General features: G+C 34.0%; 2 protein-coding genes across 2 annotated transcripts; both read left to right on the plus strand.

Annotated features, from left to right (window-relative positions):
• Positions 1-1360: 1360 nt before the first annotated feature.
• On the plus strand, positions 1361-6212 carry LOC142618723 (elongation factor 1-gamma 2-like). The gene is made up of 7 exons (XM_075791714.1): positions 1361-1554; positions 2338-2487; positions 2574-2634; positions 2721-2773; positions 3522-3623; positions 3749-4244; positions 5454-6212. The coding sequence occupies exons 1-7, from the start codon at positions 1546-1548 to the stop codon at positions 5831-5833; spliced, it is 1251 nt and encodes a 416-aa protein (XP_075647829.1). The 5' UTR covers positions 1361-1545; the 3' UTR covers positions 5834-6212.
• A 1040-nt stretch (positions 6213-7252) lies between these two features.
• Positions 7253-12398, plus strand: LOC142618724 (elongation factor 1-gamma 2-like). Its single transcript, XM_075791715.1, has 7 exons — positions 7253-7278; positions 8064-8213; positions 8296-8356; positions 8443-8495; positions 9704-9805; positions 9933-10428; positions 11643-12398. The coding sequence occupies exons 1-7, from the start codon at positions 7270-7272 to the stop codon at positions 12020-12022; spliced, it is 1251 nt and encodes a 416-aa protein (XP_075647830.1). The 5' UTR covers positions 7253-7269; the 3' UTR covers positions 12023-12398.
• Positions 12399-13030: the final 632 nt, after the last annotated feature.

The raw sequence follows: 13030 nt of genomic DNA on the forward strand, positions 1-13030 counted from the left end.
CACACAATTTGATGGTTTGGCATATCAACCACTATTCTTAGGGGTGTTCACCAAACCGCATAAACCACACAAATCACAAAAATCGCACAAAAATTGCCCACAAAATGACATAACCGCATTGCATCGCAAGTAACAATGCACCGCATGGTGCAGTGCGGTTTTATAATAAGAAAACCGCATAAATTGTACCGCACCGCACCCTTTCTATATATTAATATATTTATTTTTAATGTTAAATATATTATTAATAGTTTAATAATCATAGTTTAAAAAAAATAATAAAAGTTTGATAGTCCTAGCAAGTGTTGACTAGAAAAGTAAAAAAAAAAAAAGCTCAATAATTTAAAACTTGGCCCAAAAAAAGAGAAAAATTGGTTTGGGGTTAGGTAGGAAGAGCCCAAAATTTCAAAAATATACCGATTTCAAACTGTATCTTATACATAGCACCGCACATGCGACTGAAAAAAAGAGGTGCGATGCGGTTATAGTTTTGGCTAAACTCTAAACTGTACCACACCGCACATGTGACCGCAAAAATAAAGTGCGGTGCAATTATAGTTTTAGCTAAACCGCATCACAAAGTGCGATTTTAAAAATGGTCCAAAACCACACCGCACCGCGAACACTCCTATTCTTGTATAGTTTTAATAGCTGTAATCTCAATTGTTGCATGCACTCATTATTTAATGATATTTATAATTACCTTTTTATTTGATTATATCACAATTTAATTTGCATTACATTTTAAGATTTGGACATAATCGTTTAAGTATTAAATATTAACCACTCACAATTTCATTTTAGTCCTAAAAATTAAGAAGATAAAATTTAACAATTGAAAAAAAAAATTCATCAGACTAAAATTTGATTAAGCCAAACTAGAATAGTTTAATTTTTTTTAAAAAAAAAAAAGGAAAATGTGAAATCTCAAATTTGTTAATTAAACATAATCCAAACAAATTTTATATAATCAACATTTTAAAAAGAGAAATGATATGTCCACAACATTTTTACAACAAATCCTAAGTGGCAGGATGTTACTGGTTGTTATTGTTGGGGCAAAAAAGTAATCTTAGTGTTAGGTTCAAATTTGAACCAATAACAACTAACCACCTATGATTTGTTGTAAAAATGTTGTGGACGTAGCACCTCTCTTTTAAAAAATCCAATTTTAATAGTTAAAAATTCATTAAAATGTATTTAAAATATGTTAATTAAAAAGCTAATTTAACGATACTTAAAAAAAAAATTTCTTTAAAAAAAAATTGTAATTTTTAAATTTAAGAACCAAAGACAAGTGTGTTTAGGTTTTACTTATTTTTATTTGCTTTTATTTAGGGAAAAACCCTAAAATAGTGAACCAGAACTCTCGCAAATCACCGTCCTTATATTTCCCTCCACAAACCCTAAACCCTCTTTTTCTCTCCCCCTATATACTCTCATTCAGCGCCTCAAAACTCAGACCCATCTCTCTCTCTCTCTCTCTCTCTCTCTCTCTCTCTCTCTGTGTTATTGCCTCAAAGAGTGCAGAGTCTCTTTGAAGCCATGGCTTTGGTAAGCTCTCACAAATCTCTCTTCTCTGCCCTGTGTTTTTTTGCCAAAAATTTTCACTTCAAGCTTGCATTTTGATACCCATTTAGATCTGCATTCGTGTTTATTTTGTTGGGTCTTTGTTAAATCCAATTGGTTTTTTTTTTTTTTTTTAAATTTAATTTTTGTTTTTTGTTTTTGTTGGGTGTATATCCGATTGGTTAATGAGAAAAGACCCAAATAGTGGAAAAGAAATGACTTTTTGAATTGATATTTCGATTCAATTGATGGGTTTTGTTTAGTTTTTGATTTGCTTATTAATTAGTCATGGGTTTGTTTTGTCTGTACGATTGTTGTTTAGGTTATAGATGGCAATGTGGAAATTTTGGATTGAAAATTTGAGTGTATTTGGTTCAAAATTTGGATTTGAATGTGATTAGTTTTCTTTTTATGTTGAACTACGAAATTATTTACACCAAATGGAAATGAGGAAATCTAGGTTCATGTCACTTCATATTTCGGATGAAGAAGAATTGAATCTAGATTCTAAGAGTAAACAAACATGTGATTTTGGGTTTTCTCTTTGTACTTGTAAATGAGAGTAACTAAAAACATGAATCAAACTGATGTAGATGTGACATTTATTAAGATCCTGTAGTTTTAGATTTGAAGGATATGATCCTTCTATCAAGCATTAGTTGTGAGGACACATGGTAATAATCAACATCAGAATTATCTTTCGTGCATGATGTAACTGCATGCAATGGAAAATGGTTTTATGTAATGTATATGTTTGGTTAACTCTAGGTCCTGCATGCGGGGAGCACCAACAAGAATGCTTTTAAGGCACTTATCGCTGCGGAGTACAGTGGAGTTGAAGTTGAATTGGTGAAGGAATTTGAAATGGGTGTGTCAAACAAAACTCCTGAGTTTCTCAAGATGAACCCAATTGGAAAGGTGGCCTTCTTTCGTAGAGACAAATGTCTTTTACAAGCCATATGTTTCTTATGTGTTTTCCTGAGAAAAGGTCTCTTGTTGTGTAGGTTCCTGTGCTCGAGACACCTGATGGTCCTGTATTTGAGAGTAATGCCATTGCACGCTATGGTAAGGCTATCTTTTAAACTACATTTGTTATACTTTGAAGGCTGTTTTAAGATTTGAATTTCATTGTTGGTTATTACTTTCTGCAGTGACACGCGTGAAGGCTGATAATCCTCTCTATGGCTCTTCACTGATTGAATATGTAAGTTGCGTGAGGATTTTCTGGGTATCAAAAGATTTGTTTTTTGCTTCCTATGCTCTCGAGTTTGCAGGGTTTAAATCTTTTGTGTTTACTCTGAAACTTTTTTTTTTTAAGTTGGAGTCCATATGAAATATTCTATATCTGTTGGTACATAAAGGGCTTGTTTGGTTTGGATGTTTAAAAGTGTTTAAATCTTGAAATTTGATTAGACTAGTTTTTTCCCCTTCAAGTTACTGCTTGTTAAACTTAAATAAATATAAGATTGAAAGCTTTTAAACGGAAAATTGAAAACTAGTAAGGAAAAAGTTTGCTTAGAAACTCCTACTAAAAAATGAACATGGCTACATTGCTATTGATCTTTAATCTTGAAATTTTGCAAGTATGAAGGATATAATAAGAAAATGCAATCTTATGTTGGATATGTCAAAATTCACATCCAATAAAAAAATATAGGGAAAGTTTGTAGGCAAACTTTTTTCAATTAATAATATCATAATAAGATAAATTTTTACTCAAAAAATGAAAAGAATATTTTGAAAAATCATAACAAGCTGGCTTAGTAAAAAGTTTGTGGATCTCAATTCTAATTCTAATGAGAGTCACTCATATCACAACTAATTTTTTCCCCTATATTAGTGCTATTGTTGTCATAATGCTAACATTCTTGTAAACTTTGTAATGTCACATGTGCTTCCTGTTGAATGAGAGACACTTTTGACATTTCTGTTTTGCAACCTTGTTTCGGCAGGCCCATATTGAACAGTGGATTGATTTTGCTTCAATGGAAATTGATGCTAACATATCGCGCTGGTTATACCCACGATGGGGTTTAGTGGTTTACCTTCCACCGGTTAGTCAAGTTATACTTTTGCTTATTCTGTTCTCTTAACATACTTAAATATATTTTCATCTATCTGGAAATAGTGGAACTTTTTCATTTAAATTAGCTCTTAACTTCCTGTTATCTGCATGAAGGCTGAAGAAGCTGCAATTGCTGCACTGAAGAGAGCACTAGATGCTTTGAATACACATCTTGCTTCCAACACTTACCTTGTTGGGCATTCTGTGACACTGGCTGATATCATTATGACTTGTAACTTGTATACCGGATTTGGCCGGATCTTGACTAAGAGTTTTACCTCTGAATTCCCTCATGTAGAGAGGTACTTTTGGACCTTAGTTAATCAGCCAAATTTCCAGAAGATATTGGGTGAGGTGAAGCAAGTTGAATCTATTCCACCTGTTCAGTCCGCAAAGAAGCCCTCACAGCCTAAAGAACCTGCAAAACCTAAGGAGGTCAAGAAAGAAGCAGCACCACCTAAAGCAGAGGAGGCTGCTGAGGAGGAAGAGGCACCCAAGCCCAAAGCAAAGAATCCTCTTGATCTTTTGCCCCCTAGCAAGATGATTCTGGATGAATGGAAAAGGCTGTACTCGAACACAAAGACTAATTTCCGTGAGGTTGCAATTAAAGGTATATCCCATATATAAGCCTTTTCTTGCCTGTGCATTTGAGCAGATTCATTTTAATGCTAGTTTGTGAATGTGGTTGCTTTTGGTAATAATAGTTATGAGTATGCCAGTGTGAAGTGGTTTGTCATGTCTCTCTTGTTTGTTTGTTCAATTGTTTGTTTTGTTTGTTTTTTCTATTTCCCTTTACTTGTTTTTAAATCCAAAGCTTTGTCTTATTAATTTTATTTTGGCTCTGTATTTGTAAAATTATGCTTTCTTTGTCCCATATTGTCTTTACACCTTAGTAGATCAAACTTTTTAAGGAGGTATCATTTAATGCATACTATTGATATTTAAAAATCACTAGTTTCCAATATTTCCCTTCTTAATATAAACTCAAATAACGCATATGGAAAACAAATATTGATTTTTCAAATAAAGCAAAGGGTAAGTTAGGAACGTATTAGAGTAGCTGATTCTCTGACTAAAATTGCGACTTGGCCAGAAGAATTTACTGCAGCAATATCTATCCACCTTTATGAATTCTAACCCCAACCAGCATGACAAGGCTGAATTTATTAGAACCTGTTATGCATGATATTAAGGGGAAAAAAAAGATTGGTTGCATGATTTTTTAAGAGATTTAATGAAGGTTATTTAAGAAGTTTTAGTGGGTAGTCTCCTTGTGCACTTCCAAGTGGACCCCCGAATGAAATGCCAAAGTGGGATTTTGGTTGGGCTTCAATATCTAATATAAAATTTTAAAAATTGATGTTACAATGTTTTATTCCCAATTCAAAATTCCCCTATTATGATTTTTATGTAGTTTATAGTTCAGGGATGTTCATACTTCATATTATGCAATTTCATTTTACTTACTTACAAAAGGAAAAGGCATTTTATATCACTTAAGATTTGGAACTTCCATTAATCAATCTTGATATATATATACATGTATGTATATTCCTTTCTATTAGCAGTTTTACTTTTTCATACTTCTACTTTAATTTATTCACCTGTTCTATAACTGTTCACTTGGTGTATGCACTTCTGGGCCTTCTTGCTGTATGAGATTTGATAATTTATTCCTTTTGCAGCCTTGTTAGTTCACATTTGTGTGTGTTAGACTCCAGTTATTTAGTGCTGTTAAGCAGTGCATGTGTGTCTGTGTGTGATATATATAATAATTGGATTGCTGTATGTGTTTTTTCATCTTTGCTTCCTCTTGCAGGGTTTTGGGACATGTTTGATCCTGAGGGCTACTCCCTTTGGTTCTGTGATTACAAGTATAATGATGAGAATACTGTATCGTTTGTTACTTTGAACAAGGTGGGGGGTTTCCTGCAACGTATGGATTTGGCTCGTAAGTATGCATTTGGGAAGATGCTGATTATTGGCTCAGAGCCTCCATTCAAGGTGCAAGGGTTGTGGCTCTTCCGTGGAACAGAAATTCCTCAATTCATTATTGATGAGTGTTATGATATGGAATTGTATGAATGGAAGAAGGTTGACATTAATGACGAAGCCCAGAAGGAGCGTGTCAGTCAAATGATTGAAGATTGTGAGCCTTTTGAGGGGGAGGCTTTACTGGATGCCAAGTGCTTCAAGTGATAAGGATATACTACTAAGAAGTAGATCTAATGTTATAGGGTCCTCTTTATGGCATGCTTCAATTCAAATTTTCTAGGTTTTTGCTCCAGACAAAATTGGTTCTTTTCTCATATTTTTGCAGTCGAAGTTAAATGACACTGGTATCATCTTATGTTTTTTGGTCTCATGACAATGTGGTGGGATATTGATAGACGCATTGAATTATATTAGGTAATGGTGTTAGCTCATTGTAATAAGCTTAAAAGCATTAATGGTAACCTTCTGATCAGAGCACGACTGATCCAAGAGGTCTTACCAGTTCAACTCCAATTTTATGGGACCAGCACAACACCCGTATTCTTTCTAATTCTAGCTTTTGAAGTTATACTGCTTTTTCACATTTATGTGTCTTTTTTAGTTCTTTTGGCAGTTGCTATGTATTAATATATCTGGGAGAGCAGGCTCAGGTGCTTATTCCTCCATTAATCATGTTGGAGCTTACCTTGGTCTCCTGTAATTGTATTGAGAGGTTGCAATGACAGTCACTGGGAATTCTGCATGAGGCACGCACATTTAAGATTAAAAATGTGTGTATAAAAAAAAAAGATTAAAAATGTGGCCTTTTGGGTTATGTATTCGTTTTACATTTGTAATGGCTTATAGTTACTAGAAGTCAAGAACAGTTCTTTGTGGTGCATCTCTGGTTGTTGTGACAACAGGGCTGCGAAATAAATTATAGAATAATTAGTAAGTAGTCTAGAGGATCCAACTCCATCTAACTACTAAGAAAAAACATCACCCTTGTAAGAGATGCTTTCATTACAAAGTTTAAAATTTCAAATGGTGCCCCACACTATGTGTTCCCAGAGAAGTTAATGCAACCCATGAGATAGGCAAGTGGATTCCTACTTGCCCTTGATTATGTAGGGATCAGAATGATCTAAAGTTATTTGGAGAATTATATACTTGTGGACTCCTATTCATTTAAATCCAACTTAAACAATTTGAATATAATTATGTTAATGTCTATTTTTAAAAAAAATGCAAGACATGAGTTACCACTTTTTATCACATGTTATCACATGACAGGGATCTTTCAAAGCAATGCTAAGGAGCTAAGGAGCTTGCTTAAAATGATATTAAAGAAGTGAAATTTTGATTTGACATGAATTTTGAAATTTTTAAGTTTTTTTGATAAAAAACATAAAAAATAAATTTATTAATTAATCAAATAATAAATAACATCTTTAAATTTTGACACGATAGATTAAAATATTTTTAAATATGTAATTTAACCGTTACATTTACAAATTTTGCGATTAAAATGGAAAGCCTGTCCGGCCAAGTCCTTATATTTCCCTCCACTACTGTATACTCTCGTAGAGCTCCTCAAAAGTCAAAACTCAGACCTTTCTCTCCCTCTCTTGCCTCAGAGAGTGCAGAGTCTCTTTGAAGCCATGGCTTTGGTAAAGCTCTCAGAAATCTCTCTCTTCTGCCCCCTTTTTTTTTTTTTTTTTTTTGAAAAATTTCCACTTCCAGTTTGCATTCTGATGCCCATTTAGATCTGCATTCGTGCTTATTTTGTTGGGTCTTTGTTGAATCCAATTGGGTTTTGTTTAATCGGTTTTTCTTTGATTCCTGTATATCTGATTGGCTAATGAGAAAATAATCAAAGAGAGGAAAATAATTGACTTTATGAATTGACCTTTGGATTCAAGTGTTGGGTTTTGTTTAGTTTTTTATTTTCTTCATATTTAGTCATGAATTTTTTTTGTTTGTACTGTTGTTTAGGTTTTAGATGGCAATGTGGAAATTTTGGATTGATAAATGGGGGAAGTGTATTTGGTTCAAATCTTTGGATTTCAATGTGATTAGTTTTCTTTGTATGATGAACTGCGAAATTGGAGACATGAAGTGGAAATCTAGGTTCATATCGGTTCATTTTTTGGATGAAGAAGAATTGAATCTAGATTCGAAGAGTAAACAAATACGTGATTGCGGGTTTTCTCTTTGTAATTGTTTTTACTTTATTTGTAAATGAAGGTTGTTAAGAACATGAATCAAACTGATGTAGATGTGACATTTATTAAGAGCCTTTAGTTTTAGATTCAAAGGATATGATATCCTTCGATCAAGCATTTGTTGTGAGGATACATGGTAATAATCAACATCAGAATTAACTTGAGTGCATGATGTAACTTCATGCTATAGAAATTGGTTTTATGTAATGTATATGTTTGGTTAACTTTAGGTCCTGCATGCGGGGAGCACCAACAAGTATGCTTTCAAGGCACTTATTGCTGCAGAGTATAGTGGAGTCAAAGTTGAATTGGTGAAGGATTTTGAAATGGGTGTATCAAACAAAACTCCTGAGTTTATGAAGATGAACCCAATTGGAAAGGTGGGCTTCTTTAGTATAGACAATGTCTTATACAAGCCATTTTTTTCTTGTGTTTCCTGAGAAAAGGTCTCTTGTTGTGTAGGTTCCTGTGCTCGAGACACCTGATGGTCCTGTATTTGAGAGTAATGCCATTGCACGCTATGGTAAGGCTATCTTCTAAACTACATTTGTTACAATTTGAAGGCTGTTTTAAGATTTGAATTTCATTGTTGGTTATTACTTTCTGCAGTGACACGCGTGAAGGCTGATAATCCTCTCTATGGCTCTTCACTGATTGAATATGTAAGTGGTGTGAGGATTGTCTGGGTATCAAAAGATTTGTTTGTTGCTTCCTATGTTCTCAAGTTTGCAGGGTTTAAAATCTTATGTTGGTATATAAATGGCTTGTTTGGTTCGGATATTTAAAGGTGATTAAATCTTAAAATTTGATTCAATTAGTTTTTCCCATCAAGATACTGCTTGGTAAACTCAAATACAGTATAGGATTGAAAGTTTTTAAAAGGAAAAGTAATAAGGACAAAGTTTCCCTACAAACTCCCACTAAAAAATTACTAAAAAATTAACTTGACTATTGTAATGACCCCACCCCAACTGTATAAATATTGTCTACTTTGGGGCCCATACGCCTCATGGTTTTGTTCTCCCCTAAAGCACATAGCAATGGGGGAGAAGGTAACTACTCAATAAAGGGAGATCACTCTTTATAAGCACATCAAAGGAATCAATATTTACACAATTAGGGTGGGGTCGTTACAGATGGAATCAAAGTGTGCTTATAAGAAGTGATCTTCTTTCAATGTGTAGAGGCCTTTTCCCCTACTGCTGTGTGCTTTGGGGGAAGAACAAAACCATGAGGGGGTATGTGCCCTGAAGCAAAAAATATTTACACAGTTGGGGTGGGGTCTCTATAGCTACATATTTTGAAAATTTAATCTTTAGATTACATATTCTCAATGTTCTTAACATACATGTCAAATTTTGTTTAAATCAGATGTTATTTACCATTCGATCCATAAACTTATTTTTTATTCATAATTTAAGACTAAAAAAACTTGAAAATTAAATATTTGATTGATGACATAACTATTGATCTTTATTTTTCTTGAAAATTTTCAAGTATGGAGGATATAATAAGAAAATGCAATCTAATAATGAATTTGTAAAAAGTCACATCCAATAAAAAGATATAGAGGGAGTTTGTAGCCATTGCCTACAAACTAGTAGCATTATAAGATAATTTTGTTCCATAAACTTTGTTCAATTAATAATTTCATTATAAGACAATTGTTTACTCAAAAATGAAAAAGTTTGTGGATTTGGATTCTAATTCTTATAAGAGCACCCATATCACACAACTAGATTCCCCCCCCCCCCCCCAAATATTATTGCTGTTGTTTTCATAACGCTACCATTCTTGTAAATTTTTTTATGTGCTTCCTGTTCAATGGAGACACTTTTGACATTTCTGTTTTGCAACCTTGTTTTGGCAGGCCCATATTGAACAGTGGATTGATTTTTCTTCAATGGAAATTGCTGCTAACATAGCGCGTTGGTATTACCCACGACGGGGTTTAATGGCGTACCTTCCACCGGTTAGTCAAGTTCTGCTTTTGCTTATTCTGTTCTCTTAACATACTTAAATATATTTTCATCTATCTGGAAATAGTGGAACTTTTTCATTTATAATTTAGCTCGTAAATTCCTGTTATCTGCATGAAGGCTGAAGAAGCTGCAATTGCTGCACTGAAGAGAGCACTAGATGCTTTGAATACGCATCTTGCTTCCAACACTTACCTTGTTGGACATTCTGTGACACTGGCTGATATCATTACGACTTGTAACTTGTATACCGGATTTGACCTGATCTTGACTAAGAGTTTTACCTCTGAATTCCCTCATGTAGAGAGGTACTTTTGGACCTTGGTTAATCAGCCAAATTTCCAGAAGATATTGGGTGAGGTGAAGCAAGTTGAATCTATTCCACCTGTTCAGTCCACAAAGAAGCCTTCACAGCCAAAAGAACCTGCAAAGCCTAAGGAGGTCAAGAAAGAAGCAGCACCACCTAAAGCAGAAGAGGCTGCTGAGGAGGAAGAGGCACCCAAGCCCAAAGCAAAGAATCCTCTTGATCTTTTGCCTCCTAGCAAGATGATTCTGGATGAATGGAAAAGGCTGTACTCGAACACAAAGACTAATTTCCGTGAAGTTGCAATTAAAGGTATGTCCCGTATATAAGCCTTTTTCCTGCCTGTGCATATAAGTGGATTCATTTTAATGTTAGTTCATGAATGTGGTTGCTTTTGGTAAGAATAGTTATGAGTGTGCTGGTGTGAAGTGGTTTGTCATTTCTCTTTTGTTTGTTTTGTTTTTTTGTTTTTTGTTTTTTCAATTTTCCTTTACTTGTTTTTTTATTCAGAGCTTTGTCTTATTAATTTTATTTTGGCTCTGTATTTGTAAAATTATACTTTCTTTGTCCCATGTTGTTTGTCCACCTTAGTAGATCACACTTTTTAAGGGGTATCATTTAATTCATATTGTTTATATTTAAAAATCATTAGTTTCCAATATTTCCCTTCTTAATATAAACTTAAATAAAGCATATAGAAAACAAATATTGATTTTCAACTAAAGCAAAGGGTAAGTTAGGAACATATTAGAGTAGCTGATTATTTGAATAAAATTGTGACTTGGCCAGAAGAATCTACTGCAGCCGTACCTTTATGAATTCTAACCCAACAAGCATGATAAGGCTGAATTTATTAGAACCTGTCATGCATGATATTAAGGAAAAAAAGTTTGGATGCATGTTTTTTAAGAGATGTAATGGAGGTTATGTAAGAAGGTTTAGTGGGTAGTCTCCTTGTGCACTTCCAAGTAGACCCCCAAATGAAATGCCGAAGTGGGATTTTGGTTGGGCTTCAATATCTAATATAAAATTTTAAAAGTTGACATTTTGGCTACTTGCAATGTTTTATTCCCAATTCAAAATTCCCCTATTATGATTTTTATGTAGTTTATGGTTCAGAGATGTTCATACTTCGTATCATGCAATTTCATTTTACTTATAAAAAGAAAAGGCATTTTATATCACTTGTGATTTGGAACTTCCATCAATCAATCTTGATCGTTTCTTGAACCTATATATATATATATATATATTCCTTTGTTCTAGCAGTTCTGCTTTTTCATACTTCCACTATAATTTATTCACCTGTTCTATAACTGTTCGCTTGGTTTATGCACTTCTGGGCCTTCTTGGTGTATGAGATTTAATAATTTAATCCTTTTTCAGTCTTGTTAGTTCGCATTTGTGTGTGTGTTAGAAGTTAGAACTCCGGTTATTTAGTGCTGTTAAGCAGTGCATGTGTCTGTGTGTGATATCTAATAATTGGGTTGCTGTACGTGTTTTTTCATCTCTGCTTCCTCCTGCAGGGTTTTGGGACATGTTTGATCCTGAAGGCTACTCCCTTTGGTTCTGTGATTACAAGTATAATGATGAGAATACTGTATCGTTTGTTACATTGAACAAGGTGGGTGGTTTCCTGCAACGTATGGATTTGGCTCGTAAGTATGCATTTGGGAAGATGCTGATTATTGGCTCAGAGCCTCCATTCAAGGTGCAGGGGTTGTGGCTCTTCCGCGGAACAGAAATTCCTCAATTCATTATTGATGAGTGTTATGATATGGAATTGTACGAATGGAAGAAGGTTGACATTAATGACGAAGCCCAGAAGGAGCGTGTCAGTCAAATGATTGAAGATTGTGAGCCTTTTGAGGGGGAGGCTTTACTAGATGCCAAGTGCTTCAAGTGATAAGGATATACTACTGAGTATTGAGAAGTAGATCTAATGTTATATGGTCCTCTTTATGACAAGCCTCAATTTCAATTTTCTAGGTTTTTTCTCCAGACAAAGTTGGTTCTTTTCTTCTATGTTTGCAGTAGTTGTTAAATGACACTAGTATCATCTTATGTTTTGGTCTGACAATGTAGTGGGATATCGATAGACGCATTGAATTATATTAGGTAATGGTGTTAGCTCATTGTAATAAGCTTAAAAGCATTAATGGTAAGCTGTGGATCAGAGCACACTGATCCAAGAGGTCTTACCAGTTCAACTCTAATTTTATGGGACTAGCACAACGCCCATCTTCTTTCTAATTCTAGCATTTGAAGTTATATTGCCTTTTTACATTTATATGTGTTTTTTTTTTTTTAGTTCATTTGGCAGTTACTATGTGTTAATGCATCTGGGAGAGCAAGCTCAGGTTCTTGTTCCTCCATTAATCATGCTGGAGCTTACGTTGCTTTCATATAATTGCATTGAGAGGGTGCAATGACAGTCACTGAGAATTCTGCACGAGGCACGCATATTTATGATTAAAAATGAGGCCTTTTTCTCTTTTATGTAATCGTTTTACATTTTTAATGTGGGTTTCTCATAGATACTATAGCAGTTCTTTGTGGTGCCTCTATGGTTGTTATGAATACAGGGTTACATTGCGAAATAACATTTGCAATGATTGAGATGCAGAGAGGATCGAACTTTATCTAACTAACTAAATAAAAATTAGAAATTTCTGCCTTTGTAAGAGATGCTTTCATTACAAAGTTTAAAATTTCAAATGAAACCCTACATTCTGCATTCCTAGTGAAGTTAAAGGTATCTATAAGAGCAACCATATCAGAAATTTTTCGTCTATTTTACACTAAAAGCCTACTTTTTCTATTTTACACTACCACATTCCCAAAACAACCACACTAGTTCATATATTTTACACGTCTATTCTAATTAAATAATATTGTTTATTGTTTTATTATT

Source organism: Castanea sativa, chromosome 12, assembly GCF_040712315.1.
Source record: "Castanea sativa cultivar Marrone di Chiusa Pesio chromosome 12, ASM4071231v1".
NCBI classification, from domain to species: Eukaryota; Viridiplantae; Streptophyta; class Magnoliopsida; order Fagales; family Fagaceae; genus Castanea; species Castanea sativa.